Raw genomic sequence first — 17,964 nt, 5'->3', positions numbered from 1 at the left:
GGGGGGGTGGGCAGGAGGGGGGAACTATGGAACCACAGTCAGCTTAGTTTGGGTACAAGTACAAGGTGAGGCAGAAGGAATGAGAGAAGGAGCTGGAGAAATTAGAGGGGTTGGCAGGGGTGGGTGGGACAGGTGCGGCTAAGTTAAGGAGATTGAACTTTATTCTAGAGGCAGCTGGGAGCAATAGAAGGGTTTTAAGCAGGAGAGTTTTGGTTTTAGAAGGAAGATGATGGTAACAATATTTTTTTTTCTAAATTTTTTAAAAATTTATTTATTATTTATTTATTTATGTCTGCGTTGGTCTTCGTTTCTGTGCGAGGGCTTTCTCTAGTTGCGGCAAGCGGGGGCCACTCTTCATCGCGGTGCGCGGGCCTCTCACCATCGTGGCCTCTCTTGCTGCGGAGCACAGGCTCCAGATGCGCAGGCTCAGCAATTGTGGCTCACGGGCCCAGTTGCTCTGCGGTATGTGGGATCTTCCCAGACCAGGGCTCGAACCCGTGTCCCCTGCATTGGCAGGCAGATTCTCAACCACTGCGCCACCAGGGAAGCCCCAACAATATTTTTAATAATAATGCTGTGTCCCTTCTGAATTTTAGAACATCCCCACACCTGTTATTCATTTGATCTTCATAATAGCTTCGGGAGGTTGCTAGACGAGAGTTTATATAATTTTAGGCACAAAAGAATTGAGACTCAGCAGGATTAGGTGACAGCCTGCGGTAATATCAAGTAATGGCTAAGAGTTGAGCTCTGGGGCTAGACAAACCGAAGTCATGTCCCAGCTCTGCTACTAATCAACTGTGTGACCTTGGGCCTCTCTGGGCCTTGGTGTCCTTATCTGTAAAAATGGGTGTAAATCATGATGCCAACCTGTTAGGTCTGTCCACTTGTCATTCACTCACTCACCAAATATCTACTGAGCTCCCACTATATGTTGGCACTGTGGAGGTGCTGGGACCCCAGCAGGGAACAAGAGAGATGAGATCTCGGTTCACAGTGTATTGGAAAAAAATAAACCAAGTAATTGCACCAGGGGTTTCAAATGCAACTGTCTGCCTGAACCAAGCCCTTACTGAATGAAATGAGCTGCGTGTGAGACAATAGGGAATGGTGAGGCCTATGGCAAGCTGCAGAGCGCATGCCCCAGCCTAACGCAGTGCAAACTGGAAAAGTTTAAGCAAACAAGTATGTCAAGCAAAACAGGACCCTAAGCCTCATTCAGTATGAGGGCTGCCAGTTTGCAACCCTTGATTTACATACTTATGATAAGTGGTCTGAAGGAAAAGTACAGAGATAACATGAGGATATAACACAGCCTGAAGCTGGAGAGGGAACATTTGTTCTGACACGTGGAGAATGAGGAGGAGCGAGGAGGGGATGGATGGGGGAGGGAGCCTTCCTGGCAGAGGGAACAGCGTGTGTGGAACCCTTAGGCAGGATGGGGCTTGGATCATTCAGGGAACAGAGAGAACGCCAAGACGTCTGGACAGGGTAAGGAAAGACAGGCAAGTGATGACGCAGGAAAGGTTAGCGGAGGAGAGTCATGGGACTTTATTTTGAGGACTATGAAAAGTCATGGGAGTATTTCAAAATGGGGGGAGGGTAAGTATATAAAAAAATAATAACAGTGCACTTATTGTGAACAAACTGAACTGATTCTAAACATCTCCACCACTCAATAAGGTAGGTACCATCATTATCCCCATTTTACAGATGAAAAAATTGAGACTCTGCAAGGATAAGTGATCATGCCCCCAGTAAGCGGCAGGGCTGGAACTCAGACCGGAGCGTTCTGGCTGCAAAGCCTCTGCGCTTTACGGCACTAGGCTGCCTCAGATGATCAGACCAGATCAGAATGGCATTTTAAAAAGATCATTCTGATTGCCAAGGAGCACTGGGGGCGGGGGGGAGTGGGGTGGAGTAAGATTGGAATCTAAGAAGGTTCATGGGGAAGCATATAAATCTCTTAGCATAGTGCCTGCTGTTGGGAGTGCCCAGTCACATTAGATGTAATTATTTTCATCATCACAGCAAGGCAACAATAACGCCAGGCCTGGAACCCAGGTGCCCTGATGCCCAGCCTGGTGCTGAAGCATTTCTCCTTCCTGACTCCTCTGGTCCTCTTCCTGAAAGGAACTCACCTTTTAACCCTCTTCCAGGGTTCTACCAGTCTAAGTCCTTGGTTGACGATGAAAACGCCAGCAAGGAGCCCGTGTTCAACCCCGAAGCGGTCATCGCCCACTGCTTCAAGCAGTTCAAGCAGGAGGACTTCCACCTGCCTCAGAGCCCCCGGAGGATCATCATCTTGCCTCGAAAGGAGGCTCTGATGCCCATCAATCCCACCCCCCAACCCCAGGCTCCCCCCGAGCCCACCCCCAGCTCCAAAGCCCCGGAAGTTGGGGACATCCAAGAACAGCCAAAGGACCCAAGGGCCTGGCTGACCCAGAGGCTGAAGGTTCGGCATGACCTGGAGTCATTTGGCAATGTAGAGAGGTGGCTGCAGAACAAGTCCAGACTCACGCCTTCGGAGGCCAAGGTCCTACACGAGAGCCACAAGGAGCACGAGGCCCAGCTGATGGGCCAGCTGGCCACTACCAGAGACACCAAGGTGAGCAGCCCCATTTGCCAGATGCAGACACTTCGGGTGTTAGGGGCATGCTGTCATTTCACTCCCTTGAAGTAGGCAGGATGGGGATCTTTTACCCCCACCCCCACCCACCATCCCCCTCCCAGTCCCAGGGAAGCAAACAGAAGTCCTGAAAAGGTGTATTTGTTATCTATTGCTGCATAACAAATACCCCCAAGGTGACTTAAAGCAACAGATGTTCATTATGTCACTGTTTCTGAGAATGAGGAACCTGGGAGGAGCTTAGCTGGATGGCACTGGCTCAAGCTCTCATCTCAAGATGCTGGCCTGGGCCACAGACATCTGAAGGCTTGACTGGGCAGGATGACCCGCTTCCAAGCTGGCTGCTGGCAGGAGGCCTCAGTTCCTGGCCACATGGACCTCTCCCAGGGCTGCTCGAGTGTCCTAACCACATGGCAGCCGGCTTCCCCCAGAGCGAACGGTCCAAGAGAGCAAGGAGGAGGCTGCAATGCCTTTTATGACCTCGTCTCAGGAGGTCTCAGTTTCAGAAGTTTCACACCGTCACTTCCACCGCGGTCTGTTTGTCAGGAGCAAGTCACTAAATACTGCCCACATTCTAGGGGAAGGGGGTTGAGCTCCACCTTAGAAGGGAGGAGGGTTGAAGAATTTGTGACTATATCTTAAAACCACCCTGGGAGGAATCATCCCTGGCATTCATCTGTGGGGCATTTTAAATACTCATTGTTCATTCATTGGTTCATTCATTTGTTGAGGGCCTATATGTGGCAGCAGGTGCTCACAGGGCTATTGTGAGGATCACAATTGGGAGGTTGGAAGAAAATTTTTTATAAATTTGTGTATATCTTTATATATATTATACATATAAGTCCCTTTTATAAATATGAAAATAGAAGCTCAGTGAGGCCATAACATTGTCCAAGCCCATAGGGATAGTAAATGGCAGTCAGCAACCAAAGCCCTCATCTTCCACCTCTTTGCAATACAGACACTGTATGGGACATTTCCTTACAATACAGACACTTGAAATTTCTCCCAGTTCAGGTAAAGCTGGCATAAGAGGTAAGGTAACTTGGGTTTAAACCCATCTCTGCTCCTTCCTAGCTGTATGATCTGGGCCTTAGTTTCCTCAACTGTTCAGTGGGGATAACCATTGTGCCTGCTTCCTAGGGCTGCTGTGACATCTAAACGGACTAATTTATATATGGTGCCTGAGACAGTGCTGAGCATATCGTGAGCACTCAATAAATGTTTGTCATTTTTATTATTATTGCAGACTTACGGATGTCACTTGGGTTGGCCCCCAAACTTCAGCGTCAGTCCCTGGTGTAATCATAGTCAAAAGCCAACTTTCATGGGTCCAACACACGCTTTCCTGCCAGCAGCACAGCATCTAGGTATAAGCACAGGACTTGGGTTAGAAACCCAGCTCCACTGCTTACCTGCTGTGTGAGCCCAGGCAAGTCACTTCACCTCTCAGCCTGTTTCTTCATTTGTAAAAAAAGGGAAACTAATACCTAATACCGAATTCACAGCATTGTTTTCTTCATTCAGCAAACCATTACTGCCTACCTGCAGAGGGCTGGGGGCTTTGTTGAGTACAAGGATAGGAGGTGGGGTATGTAGCTAAATAAGACATGATCTTGCTCTCAAGGTGTTCCATGCTAGTGGCAGAGGTGGACACAGCAGATTAAGGACTCTACAGTTTGCCACAGGCCATGAATAGACTCTAGGACACTGAGGAGCTATAAGCTAGGGAACGGCAAGGCCCTTTGTAAACTGTCAAGTGCTGCACCAAAGTAAAGGAACATTATTCCTAAGTACAGTCTCCCTTGGCATCTGTGGGGGGGGGGGACCCCACAGATACCATCATCTGAAGATGCTCAAGTCCCTTATATAAAAGGGCAGAGTATTTGTATATAACCCACAAGCATCCTCCCGTATAAGGAGGATAAATCATATCTAGATAACTTAGAATATCTAATATAATGTAGATGCCATGTAAATAGTTATAAATACAATGTAAATTTTATGTAAATAGTTGACAGCCAACAGCCATGACAAATTCAAGTTTTGCTTTTTGGAACTTTCTGGAATTTTTTTTGGAATATTTTCCATCTGTGGTTGGTTAAATCCGTGGATGTGGAGCCCATGGACCCGGAGGGCTAACTGTATTCCCGTTCACCTGGAAATGGAGTAGGAGTAGGATTTGGACAGGAAGAGAAAGGAGAGGTATTCCAGGCAGGAGGCCCAGCAGGGGCAGAGGCTGGGAAGTGTGGGCAGTGGGGGCCCAGGAAGCTCCGGCCAGGGGCATGTATTTGCACCGAGAGCCCAGTATGATTATAATACTGACTGGTCTGACAGGAGAGATGTGGTTAAGAATGAAATTTTAGTTCTCATATTGTCCAAGCCTCTTGTTTCTCCTGGGAAATTGGAGGCCCAGAGAAGCAAAATCTCCCAGGCGTCCCGTGGCAGGACGCACCTGCCGGAATCCAGCGCTCCTTGCCCTCCACCTTGCTGTCTGGTCAGGGTGGCTCAGACTCTCTCTCTCCCATTTCTAACTCTGGGGATGAAGCTCCATCGGCCTGTCTCCCCCACACTCTCCCCTCTACCCCACTCTCTTGCCTTTTTCAGAAGAAAAGCCTGCGACCCCTCCACCGGCAAGTGCCCCAGCTACAACTGCCCGAACCCTCTGCCCTGTCGGCCTTGTACTCTTACCTGTGTAGCCACAAGATCAAGATCCAGGAGATATTTCACAAGGTGGAGCAGGGCAAGAACCAGAGGATCTCCAGGGAGGAGTTCATCACGGCTCTGAAGGCGGTAAGCGCCTCCCCCGCCCCCGAGGCTGGCCTGAGGTGGGGGGTGGAGGGCGCCCATGCACCCCCCTCCCCTCCCCCCCCCCCCCCGCCCCCTCCCCAGATCCTGCTCCGACTATCAGCCGTATTACTTATAAAGCCGGACTGGAATATGTGGCTTAACCTGAGGCCCCATCAGACCCCTAAGGCCACCCTGCACCCGTCTGACCTTGAAAGGCCCTACCTGAGCGGGAGGTCTGTGAAGCCAGCCCCATAACCAGCCAGCTGCTTGGGGAATCACCCCAGAACTGAGCACAGAGAGAGCTGGGCCTTCAGTCCTGCCTCTAGAACCTTCTAGAACTTCTGGAACCATCATTGGCATATGACTCACCTGGGGTCTTGTTAAAACGCAGCTTCTGTCTCAGCTTCTGTCTTGTTAAAATGCAGCTTCTTGTTAAAACGCAGTGGAAGCGTGGAGTCCTAACCACTGGACCGCCAGGGAAGTCCCCCCAAGATGCTGCATTCTAACAAGCTCCCAGCAATGCCTATGGTGGAGGTCCACGGACCACACTTTCACAGGTTATTCAAAAATTCAAATTAGTTGTAAAGAAATAAAAATCCAGTTCCTCAGTCACGGCAGCTACAGTTGGAGTGCTCAGTAGTCACATGTGGTGAGTGGTTCCTCCACTGGATCCCTCAGACATAGATCATTCCCATCATTGTAGAAAGTTCTATTGGTCTAGCAGAGGTTTGCTAACTATGGCCCAGGAGTCAAATCCAGCCAGTCTCTTGTTTTTGTAAATAAAGGCTTTTTTCCTGTAAATAAAGTTTTATTGGAACACAGCTACACTCATTATTCTACATATCGTCATGGCTGCTTTCATGCTAGGAGGGCAGAGTTGAGTAGTGATGACAGAGATCACGTGGCTCCCAGAGCCTAAAATATTTACTATCTGGCCCTTTCAAGAAAAAGTTTGCTGACTCCTGGTCTGGGTGAATGAAGCTTTTATATATTTTGAATACAAGATACCTTTTAAAAAAACTTTAGGAAGGGGAATGCTACATCTTTTATGGTCTTAAATCATCACCAGTTTTCACACTATCATTTTATGACATGTAATTATCTAAACAAAATTTCAAAGCATTTAAAACAACAAAAAATAAAGGGTTGTCAATCAATGTAACCAAAAAGATAAAACATTAAATCCTTTAGCACCAGGTGAGTTCTGATCTTCTTTAAGTAAAGCTCAGTGCATAATATCTACAGTCTAAAGAAGCTGACAAAGTTGTATTTCCTTTAAAACTTTTCTTCTTGAATATTCGGTATTGCTGGAAAGCATTTTACTTCTCTGAAGTTGCTCACCATCCTTAAAGGAGTAATGTGTATCCGATTTCTGATTCTACTTTACTTCAGCTCAGGGCGGCTTATGTGTCCCTCATGGACAAGGACGACAGACGTGAAACCCTTCTTCCAGTCCAGCACAGGAAGGCTGTCACTGAGATTGGAATGGAGTGGGGAGGGAGGCCAGAGGAAGAAGTAACAGACTCTGCAAAGATGACGATATGTCTGGACTGGGTTTTGAAGGAAGGATAGGAGTTTTTCAGGCAGGAAGTGGGAAATGTCTGAGTAAAGGCAGAGGGTGAGAACGTGTAGGGTGTGTTCAGGGCCCCGGGGAAGGGCTCTGAGCTCCTGGGCAGAGACCTTGGGTGTGAGCTGGGAGTGGCTGAGGATGAAACTAGACGGGGAGGTGAGGCCAGGCTGGCAAGGCCTTGGCCGTCCTGGCAGGACGTTTGGAGCCTGCCCGCCCACCTTGGGGCTTCTCTTCTCTCCTCAGGTTGGAGTCCCTCTGAAAAGCCAGGAGGTGGAGGACATCGTGATCTATCTCAGCTCTCTGGGAAAGCATGACAGCATCACCGTGGATAACCTGGCCAGCACCTACAAGCAGTGGTCTTTGGCTCAGCAGAAAAGCACCCTGGCAACTGCAACAGAGTGTACATATCCACCTCCACCCCCGTGCCTCCACTTCCGCGTCCTGGGAGCCAGTGTGATGGAGGCAGCCTTGGCTCACTTGAGTGTGTTCTCCAGCTCTGGCTTACTGTAGGTGGGCCAAGCCTCCCTCTGGTATTTCCAGGCCCAGAGATCAACCGCGGGGTAGATATTCTCTTGAGTGCCCAGCTACCGGGTCGTTCAAAGATGAATGAGGCCCAACCCTGTTCTTAAAGGAGGATTCTCAAAGGGTGGTTTTAGCCCATCAAAGCCCACCTGATAGGCTGAGAACTGACCCAAACGGCAAGCCTTTCCATTTGTATGTGGGTCCAAGGCCTTCCCAATATTAATCTACGTGTTATTGATAAAAAGTTAAGTAGAATTCAGAAACTAGAATTAGTACATGTTTAGAGTTTACTGGAAAATCTACTTTGGTATTCTACTATCAGGGATATTAGTAGGGCTGCTGTGAACAGTTGTATAGGTTGTGCACAGCTCAAGTTCCATTTGCCAAGCTGTGTGCTTGTGAAGCCACATCTATCCAGACGAAGCACAGAGACAAATTAGAAATGAAACAGCAGCAGCTCTGCGTATGAATTTACAACACAGGGTACATCATGTTTTTTGTTTGTTTGTTTTTTGTTTTTTTATTGTTAGTGCCACTATTGTAAAAAAAAAAAAAATTTGAACAACTATAGATAAAATTAAAGCCCTCCCTTGACTACTACCCACCATTCCAGAATCCTCCTCAAATATAAACACATCTCTCTTCTTCTAAATGAAACAAATCTTGCTTTGTCCCCACCCTCCAGGTTGGCAGGAATTTAATTTCAGACACGTCTGTGAGGGTGGACATGGGGGGACCTCCTGGCCCTCCCTGAGGTCATGTAAAAGCCCTAGGAGGGCAGCAGAGGGGTTTCCTTACAGAGGTGAAGATTTGGGCGGGGTCTCTGGAGTTCAAGGTTACACTGAGCTGGGTGCTCAGCGTCCTCCCAGGTAGGTTCTTTTAGAGGCGGCTCCCTTAGAGCATCCCCTCCTCAGTCCCACAGGGTAGCGAGATTTCTTTTTTTTTTTTTAATTAATTTATTTATTAATTTATTAATTTTTTGGCTGCGTTGGGTCTTCGTTGCTGTGCGCGGGCTTTTCTCTAGTTGTGGCAAGCGGAGGCTTGCGGAGCACGGGCTCTAGGCGCACGGGCTTCAGTAGTTGCTGCACGCGGGCTCAGTAGTTGTGGCTCGCGGGCTCTGTAGCGCAGGCTCAATAGTTGTGGCGCACGGGCTTAGTTGCTCCACGGCATATGGGATCTTCCCGGGCCAGGGCTCGAACCCCTGTCTCCTGCATTGGCAGGCGGATTCTTAACCACTGCGCCACCAGGGAAGTCCGGTAGCGAGATTTCTGACCTCCAGTCTCAACAAACCTCCAGGCCGAGGCACCGTCACCCCAGGCACAGTCTCCATCCCTCTCAGAACCCCAGGGAACCTGAGTGCCCCCAGTGTAATGAGATCCTGTACCCTTTGTGTCTGGTGCATCCTTGAGGTCTCCTCGAGTTGGGTGGGCTTTCCCACCCACACTCTTTTTGCCTTTTCATTATGCATTACCAAAGCTTATCGTTATCCGCATTGTTGGCTGCAAGTTATGTGGTGAATGATCGGGGTGCACCATGGTACACGTTTGCAGCAAAGGTATTTGGGACCTATTATTTCCTAAGAGCCAAGAGCAGGTATCTGCTTGGCCAGTGCTAGCTCAGTGTCCTCACTGAGTTCCTTTTCCCTGGAGAGCAGCAGTGGGTAAGGTAAGCGGACTTGGGTATCTCTTGCTTTGCTTAAAGGGGCAGCAGCATCAAGAGTCTGGACGCCTGGCTTACAAGGGAGAAGGCGGTGGCTTTGGGGCACCCCCTGTGGGCTGCGAAGCCTTACCCTCATTTACCCACAGCATTAGGTCATTTTCTCCTTCCAGTCCCGGGAGGTCAGGGCTACTATTCATGCTTTGCAAGGAGGAAGCTGAAGCTCGGAGAGGCTGAACACCTGTCCACAGTCTCAAAACTAGAAGGTGGCAGGGCCAGGATTTCATTTCTGCCCGGGACAGTGGAGGCCTGGAAACAGGATGCTAGAGGATGAGAATGGCAACAGGAGGGCTGTGGCCATGGTGCAGGTGACGGAGGAGGTGGCCACAGCGGAAACGGAAGAAGGGACACCTTCAAGGTGCACCTCAGATGGCACTGACCGGACACGTGGGCACCTGCTTGTTGACACTGGTTAACTGCTTGATGGATTCCATGGCTGGGCACCCTCTCAGTTCCTCCTTCCTCTGTCTCTTCCCTCTGCTTCTAGACTACAGATCTGCCAAGGACAGTGGTTCCCCACAGAGTCCATCCAAGAAGCAGCAGGTGAATTTAGCCCCAGAGCCTCTCAAGATGGACCTGCTGACCGTGCCCGTGGTCGACACCGAGATGGAGGCACGGCCCATGACCCTGGAGGAGATGGAGGATGTGGGCAAGCGGTACCGCGAGAAGAAGCGGCAGAGCAAGGTGCCCCCGCCAACAGGGGAGGGATGGGGCTTGGAGACTGGGTAGGCCTGGGTTCAAATCCACTGCCCCTGCATCACCTTCTGGCCGGGGGAGCTCTTAGGGGGCTTCCTTACCTCCCTGTTCCCTCTTCTGTACGTAAGAATGGCACTTACCTCACAAGGTTTCTGTGAAGATAAAATGAGATGATGCATCTGAAAGTATTGAGTTCCCTTCCTCCAACTCTTTAGTTAAGACTTCGCATCCTGAGACCAGGGCTGCATCTTCATCACAGCTGGAATCCAAGAACCTGGCCTGGGGCCTGGCGCTGAGTAGACACTCCAGAAACAATGTGACGAGTGAAGGAAGGGAATAACTGATTACATGAGTTAATTTTCATCCAATAAATATTTATCGAGAGCCTGTGATGTGTCAGGCACTGTTCTAGGTGCTGCCTAGAACAAAAAGGCCCCAGGCCCCAGGAAGCTGAGAGTCTAGTCAGGGAGGCAGACAGTACTAATATAATACTATCCCAAGCCAGACTTCAGAAGCTGCATTCTTTGCCGTTGCCCCTCATGGGGGCCTGGGGGGAGAGGTAGATGAGGCTCTACGTCTGCCTTGGGCCAGGAGGTGAGGAGGAGTGAGTGCCAGCCTCTGCTCTCTCCACAGCTCACCATCCCCTCCATCCAGTACACGGAGCAGTGCCGCCTGGTGCGCAGCGGGAACAAGCACTTCGATGAGCACTGCCTCCCGTCCACCATCCACGGGGAGATGGAGGCGGTCATCAACAGGTCGCGCACCCGCACCTTTCTGGTCTACCTGCAGTGCTGGAAGCTCTGCAAATCCTACGGCCTCCCGCTGACCGAGGACGTCCTCGTGAGAGGTAAGGGCCTCGGGGCTGGTCCTCGGGAAGGTGCCAAGGGGGCCCACAGCCAGGGCGAGGATGGCGTCCACCTGAGGTCTGTCCTTCTCCAGCCGACACACATCCAAGCACGCCACTGCAGCCTGTGGTGGGGACACTGCAGGGCCGGGCGGGGGGGGGGGGGTTGGTGGTGGAGGGAGGAACAGCCCCGCCTGGTTTGCTGTTAGATGGGATTTTACAGCCCTGCAGGGCTGCAGGCTTCACAGGCCTGGAGGTCCGAGTTCCCCAGTCTAGAGCAGGAAGCGCCAGGACAGGAGTTCTGGGTGAGGGAGCCAGAGGTTGGGCACAAAGAAAGGATCCCGATTTCAGAGAGGGAGCCTGGCTGGAAGTGGTAAATGCTATGATGCATTGGGTGTTCCAAACCACTTGTCTAGGCCAGGCCTGTTTCTTGGTGCTTCTGCCACACAGAGGGAAGAAGGCACCGGGAGACAGGTTCTGCTGAGGCCCTTTGCTCTCTGCTCAGACCACAGGTCTCCACCCTGAGATTTCCTACTGGTTCTGCCCTCTGCGTGGGGGAAGGATTGTGTTTTCACACATCCAAACAGATCTGAACCCTCCACATCTCTGGATGTGTGCTTCTGAGACAAGGGACAGGGGAGTGTCCCCATAACCCCCTGGTGACCATGTAGCAATGCCGGCTTCCCAAATTTATGAATTTATATATTTAATGGGCAGGTCGCTGTCTGTGCTTTAAAAACACGGAGTGAGCTGCACTTGAGGGCAGAGGTTTTCCCATAGGAACTCTGCAGGAAGGAGCTGTGGCCATACTGGGCATGTGGTTTTCTCAGAAAAGGGGGCCCCCAGAGAGTAGTGTGACTTACCTGAGAACAAGAGTTAACAGTCACAATTGATTGTTTCCATCTTTTCCCCCAGATGGAGGGAAACACGTGCTAAATGTACAGGGCCTTGGGTCTTGTATTAGTTTGCTAGAACTGCCGTAACAAAATACCACAGACTGGGGGCTTAAACAACAGAAATGTATTTTCTCACAGTTCTGGAGGCTAGAAGTCCAAGATCAAGGTGCCAGCAGGGTTGGTTTCCTCTGAGGTCTCTCTCCTTAGCCTGCAGATGGCCACCCTCTGGCTGTCTCTTCACATGGTCTCTTCCACGTACACATGCACCCCTGCTGTCTCTCTGTGTGTCCAGATTTCCTCTTCTAAGGACACCAGTCAGATTGGATTCAGGCCCATCCTAATGGCCCATTTTAGGTTAATCACCTCTTGAAAGGCCCTATTTCCAAATACAAATTCTGAGATTCTGGGAGTTAGGGCTTTAGTATATGAATTTGGGGGGACACAAGTCAGCCCATAACAGGTCTATACAAGGGGAAGTGGCCAAGGGCCTTCAGGAACACAGGCCAACCAGCCTAAATGGTCATTGTCTCCTGCACATGCTGCACACCCCTCGCTTGGGCGGCCACTTGCTGCCCGCCTGGGCTGGGAGGGCAGAGACAGCAGGAGACCCCACAGCTCTGGACACCAACTTTTCACCAAATCATCGTTCCTTCCTGCTCCCTCGGGGAGCCTTGTCTTCCTGGATCATTTACATCCCCTGGTCTTGGCTAGCGGTGGAGCTGCAGCTGTGTCTTCTAAAATACCAGCGTGCTTGCCAGGCACCCGAAGGCTCCTGTGGGCTAGGTCTTTCCCCCGGACGTGCCCCTTGGTCTGTCCCCACCAGAGGATCGAGCCTCTACTGATTCTCTCCACCATTGGCTTTTGCTGGCTCCTGGGTCTGCACACAGGTGAGCTTCACCTGTCTGCAGGATCCCACCACGCATGGGCACACGGGAGCATCTGTGGGTGGGCTTCCTTTTGCTTCTGATTGGTCTAGACGGAAAAGACGCTGGTCCATCTCTGACCACTGTCCTGGCCACTTGGCTGTCCTTATGACAGAGGCGTGATCTGCTGTGGCCCAAGAAGCACAAACATGGGGATTTCCAGGTCTGTGTTCAAGGCTACAGCTTGTGTTCAAGGTCTCAAGCTTATGGGCTGGAACTCCAGAACATCGAGGCATTTCCCGTCCCCACTGAATATAGCTTTATTATTTTTCTCCCCCTGATTTTATAGATAATCCATGCTCACTTATATTTTTTGAAAACATAAAAATAAAAATCCCCCCAGCCTGAGTTGACCAGCAATAATATTTTAGTGACTGTCCTTTCACAAGGACAGTCTTTCTTTACTATTTACACAAAATTATTTATGTAAATCATTTTTTAAAGTCATGTGTGTATATATATATTTTTTAATGTAGTTTTCAAAAATCATTTAAACCTTTAAAAAATGTTGACATTGCACATCTCCTCCTTCCCTCCCCTCCCTTCTCAGCTCCGCAATCCCTGCCCTCCCCGCCCCAATAACCAGCATTAATAACCTGGAGAATAACCCTCCATCACTGTGTCCAGAACACGAGATGTTTTTGTGTTACCATCTTAGGACAAGCCCTGCTCAGGAGTTGCAGGAGGGTGGAGCCCCAGCCCAGAGCTTCTTATGTTCTGCACGAGGAGAAAACTGCCATCGACTGGGTCTAAGTTAACCTAGTGAAGTCTTGGGTGAGGCCTCCCTTCCTCCTCCTGGGACTGCTGACCAGGACGCCCCTGCAGAGTAGGGTGTGGGGCAGCGCTCCGTCCTAACTGCCCCCAGGCCTCGGGGCCACTGCTGCCCTAGCTGTGAACAGGCACCCTCATCTGCGGTCCTGTGAGCGGTACTGCGCCAGCCGCGCTTCCCGACAGCATGCTGCGGTGATGCACACACCACCGTAGGGGGGGCTGGGAGAGGGCCTGGGGGACGCTCTGCACTACTGTTTGTAACGTGCTGTGAATCTACAGTGATTTAACAATAAAAATTTTTTAAATGTATATAAGAAAAATCTTTTCAAACAAAAATGTGAATTTATTAAAACAACCCCCCGCTCTGCCCCAAAGGCTCGGTCTGGGGAGGGATCTTGGGCTGACAGGCTGTATTTCTCTTGCTGCTCACAGCCCTGATGTACCCGGGGGACAAGATCATTTTGCAGAAGGACCAGGTGCGTCCAATCCGGCAACCGGGAGGCTACTACTCAGACCTGAAGATCTTCAGTCCGAACCTGGCCCTGCTCCGATCCCAGGGCGTTTCCAAACCTGTGGCTCAGAAGCCTGACAAGCTGAGTGTTGGCCCCCTCCTCCCGTGCCTGTGCTCCTGCCCCACTGCTGCCCCTTTGCTGGGGGGCTGGGGGTCACGTTGTGCCAGTGTCTGTGTCCTAACCTGGCATGTCCAACCCAACTGATCACCATGGACTGGCCGTGTGTCCCCGGGCACATATCTCTGCAGCCGCCTTGCCTCGTTCCCACGCAGCCACCCTCCTGACCACATCCTATGTGACCTCACGCTCTCTGGAAAAGGTTAAAAAGAGGGACTTCTTAGAGAAACGGGGGAGGCCCCTTCACAAATTATGGGCTGGGTGTCAGGGCCCCTGCAGAGGACAGTGATGGCAGCCCCTTCTCTGGCAAGAGGTGGGCTTGCAGCCCCCCAGGAGGAGAACAGAACTCTGCACTGGGGCCTCCCCCTGACCCTCAGATCCCAAGTCCTCTCTAAGAAAATGCCCTCCTTTGTCAGGAGGTGACCCCAGGGCAGGCTATGAACCAGCATCAGTGGTGACTGCAGACTGGAGAACGGCAGCATCCCTGCAGGGCGGGGGAGGAGGGGGCAGCTGACCAGATATCATGAGGTGGGGAGGGGCCCAAGATGGAACCACACCGTAGGTCACTGCCAGCTGCCTGCTAGGGTAGTCTGGCCAGAACAGCGGGCGTGGGATGCAGCAGAGCCGAGTGGAAATCCAACAGGCCAGCGGTTAAATGGACAAGTTACCTTACTCACTGAGCCTCAGTATGTTCATCTGTAAAATGGGCACAACAGCTATACCACACACAGTGAGGACCAATGAGAAATGCAAGTAAGCTTCTTAGCAGTTAGCACTCGAGCACTGATTGTTGTTGTTGTTGTAGCCTGCCCCGTCATGGCGTTCTCCAGTGCAGGAGTGGGCTAGGTCTGCAGGTGGGGCTGTCCACGGCCCTGGTTGGGAAGAGCTGAGCACGAACCAGGCAGGTTGTGGCCTCGAGAGTCCTTTCTGATCCCCTAGTGACTGCCTTCCAGCCCCTGAGTGGCTGCCACCAGTTCCTGAGCCATGAACCTAGGGAACCTGAGAAAGTGACTTTTGTCCTGGTTAGGTGGGCCACAGTTATAATAAAGAATAGAGGTCCCCCGGGGCAGGGGTGGACTGGTTTCATTGGCTTCTTTGAATGCATTGTGAAAGATTCTGGAGCCAGATGCAGGCTTGCTGGGAAAGTGTGCCGTGGTAATTAGTGATGTCTGCCAGGCCTGAGGTTTGGGGCGTTAGCTTTCACCACCCTTGTCCTCAAGGCTGGATTCAGCTCTGGAAGACAAGTGGGAGTCAGGGGCCCCAAAAGGATTCAGATTACTGAGCATGTCTCATAACCATCTGAGAGGTCTCTGTGCTGGGAAATGAGAAACGCGAGGCTCCACAGGGGGAGTGACTTGCCCCAAGTCACCCAGCCAGCCAGGCCTTGAGCCCAGGGCTGTCATCCTGTCTGCTTGACCAATAGGGGCCCAGAGGTCTAGACACCCCAGCGCACTGTGTGTTCCACTGGAGCATGGGGGACAGAGTCAGGGCCCCACCCAGGTAGAAGAAGTTCTCCTTTCAGAGCTCTGGTCTGGACTCAGAGGTGGACCCCCTGTCACACTGACCTACTCCCCAAAGCCCCACTGACCTGGATTTCCTGTCTCCTGACAAGATACCTCTCTCTCTCTTCTCCACTAGGAACATGCTGAAGAAAATCAAGAAAGTCAGCTTTAAGAAGTTTGAGGAATTCACCAGGTCTGTAGTGATCATCTAACTGTGGGAGGGGGGCGGGTAGGAGGAAGGTGCCCAGGACTCGCATGTTGCAGGGTACACGGTAGCACAGCACCTGGGACTCAGTGCCCAGGAGCTGAGGGGCATAAAATGACACTTAGGAGTGCTAGGCAGACCCTGCTCTCCAGATGTTAACTCACGTAAATCCTCTCAACAACCCTATGAAGTTACTCTTAGCATTCCCATTTTGCAAAAGAGGAAACTGAGGTACGGGAAGTTTGACTATCTTGCTCAGAGTCACATCTCTATTAAGTGGTGGAGCAGGGATTCGGACCCAGCTGTGCTGGCTCCAGAGGCTGCATTCCGAACAGCACATTAAAATGCCTCTGCAGAGCAGGCGGTGTGCACTTAAGAGTTTGGGTCTAGAGGCAGCAGACTGGCAGTCAAGCCTGTGCCCTGCCACTTGCTGGCTTGTGTGGCCTTGGGGAAACAACTCAGCCTCCTTAGGCCTCCGGGTCCTCGCTGGTGAGGCAGATGGGACAACGGAGCCCACCGCACAGCACTGTCAGGAGGACTGAGTGCTAGAGTGCTTAGCACGGCGCTGCACCTCCACTCTGCTCACAGCGGGCGGGCTCCGCTGGGAAGCAGCCCCATCCGCCACCTGTCTCCATGACAACCGTCCCGGTGTCTTCTCCTTCTCCAGGAAGCTGAAGGCGAAGAGGTCCAGTGGTCCGCAGCTAACCCATCCCAATTTCTTCTGGCCGGGTCACCTCCTGGACAAGCTACAGCTCTACCTGCCCACTGTGACCGTGGACCGGAGCCTGGCGCTCTTCAGTTGTGTCCAACACCGGTCCCAGGCCTACTCAGCCACCTACCATCCCGACCACTGGTGGCCCATTAAGGATATGAACTACATGACCTATTCCTATTACGATGCCCCCAAGATCTACCACATCAACTAGACTGGGCCAAGGGTCACCAAACCTAGCCATCCTGGGGCCGGGGGCCAGTGTAGCTAGCAGCCCAGATCCATAGACACAGGGAGGGTATCAAAGAGCCAAACAAGAGAAGTCGTTTCAGTGGGAAGGCCCGGGCCAGCTCTCTCCAGACTCAAAGCGTGCAGTGTCTCAGAGGGTGGGTGTGTCCAGGGAAAGATGTGGGTTTTGAGCATTTCCCTCTCCTGACCTCTGTCCTTTTGAAATAAACCACGTTGGGGTTTTTCTCATGTCACCTGTGATCCAGCTGATGTGATTTCCTGCTCAGGAGCTGTGGCCAGAGGGATGTTGGCAAGCTGGGGTCCTGAGCCTGGGAAGAAAACACACATTGCCTGGGGTTTTGACAGGGATGCCTGCATGGCACCTCCAGCCTCTCATCCTGGATCTCAGGGACCCCCAGGAAGCAGCAGGCAGTGTGGGTACCCCTGCGCCCTCCTCTTGAAATGTGTCCCTCATCCCCCAAAGAATGAGCCATTTGGATCACTACTTCCAAAACTCTTGGGCCTTTCACAAGTACAAGCACACTGGTTCATGAGCCCTTCCCCTGATTCACCCACCTGACCCCACATCAAGACCTTTTCCTTCACAACACACACCCTGTGGGCTGCTGTTAGCACAGTGCCTCCGTGCTCAGCATCCCAGTTGACTTCCCCAGCCCACAGGGCAAGCAGGATTCGTGAGGTGTGGTGCAGTCTCAACCCTACGGCTTGCCAGCTGTGTGATCTTGGACAAGACATTCCCTTCACATTTCACGTTTCACGTCTCTGGGTCTCCTCAAACTCCCCTTAACAGTCAAAATCTCACGAAGGAGCTGTCAACACCCGCTCCCTTCCCTTCTCACCCATCACGAAGTCAACAACACCATCCACTTCAGCTTCTGTCTCCATCTGGCCCTGAAACTACTCTACCACAGATCACTGATGACATGACATCCCTATTGTGTTCGGGCTCTGGAATCAAGGGACTTTTTTTTTTTCCTCTCTTGAAATTTGATTTTCACAATAATCTTAAAAACAAAAGCTAAAATAAAGAACAATTTTAAACGAGGCAGTCTAGCCTAATGGTTAGAAGTGTGGATTTTTTTTTTTTTTTTTTTTTTTTTTGGCGTCAAATCTCCATACTTCACTCTCTACATATGTAAAATGGGGAAACTAATAGAACTACCTCATGGAAATGTGCGAGGCCCACTGAACGAGAGCTGTTACAGTCTCATTGCTATTTATAAATTCACTTGAGAGAATTATTAAAATGTCGCTGTTTTGTTCCCTCCTGGCCACTAAGAGGAGCACTTCGGAAGAAGAAACGCGGG

General features: G+C 51.2%; 1 protein-coding gene across 1 annotated transcript; it reads left to right on the top strand.

The window, feature by feature from the left end:
• Nucleotides 1-1,438: 1,438 nt before the first annotated feature.
• Nucleotides 1,439-17,610, top strand: EFCAB12 (EF-hand calcium binding domain 12). Its single transcript, XM_059940610.1, is given in 10 exon segments — nt 1,439-1,491; nt 2,008-2,608; nt 5,240-5,425; nt 7,236-7,392; nt 9,718-9,914; nt 10,560-10,773; nt 13,793-13,952; nt 15,628-15,684; nt 16,364-16,655; nt 16,657-17,610. Coding segments are annotated over 10 exon segments (1,956 nt in total). The 3' UTR covers nt 16,696-17,610.
• Nucleotides 17,611-17,964: the final 354 nt, after the last annotated feature.

This window comes from Balaenoptera ricei, chromosome 11 (assembly GCF_028023285.1).
Source record: "Balaenoptera ricei isolate mBalRic1 chromosome 11, mBalRic1.hap2, whole genome shotgun sequence".
NCBI lineage: Eukaryota > Metazoa > Chordata > Mammalia > Artiodactyla > Balaenopteridae > Balaenoptera > Balaenoptera ricei.
Note: the sequence above shows the minus strand (reverse complement) of the source record. Positions and strands in the feature narration are given on the sequence as shown.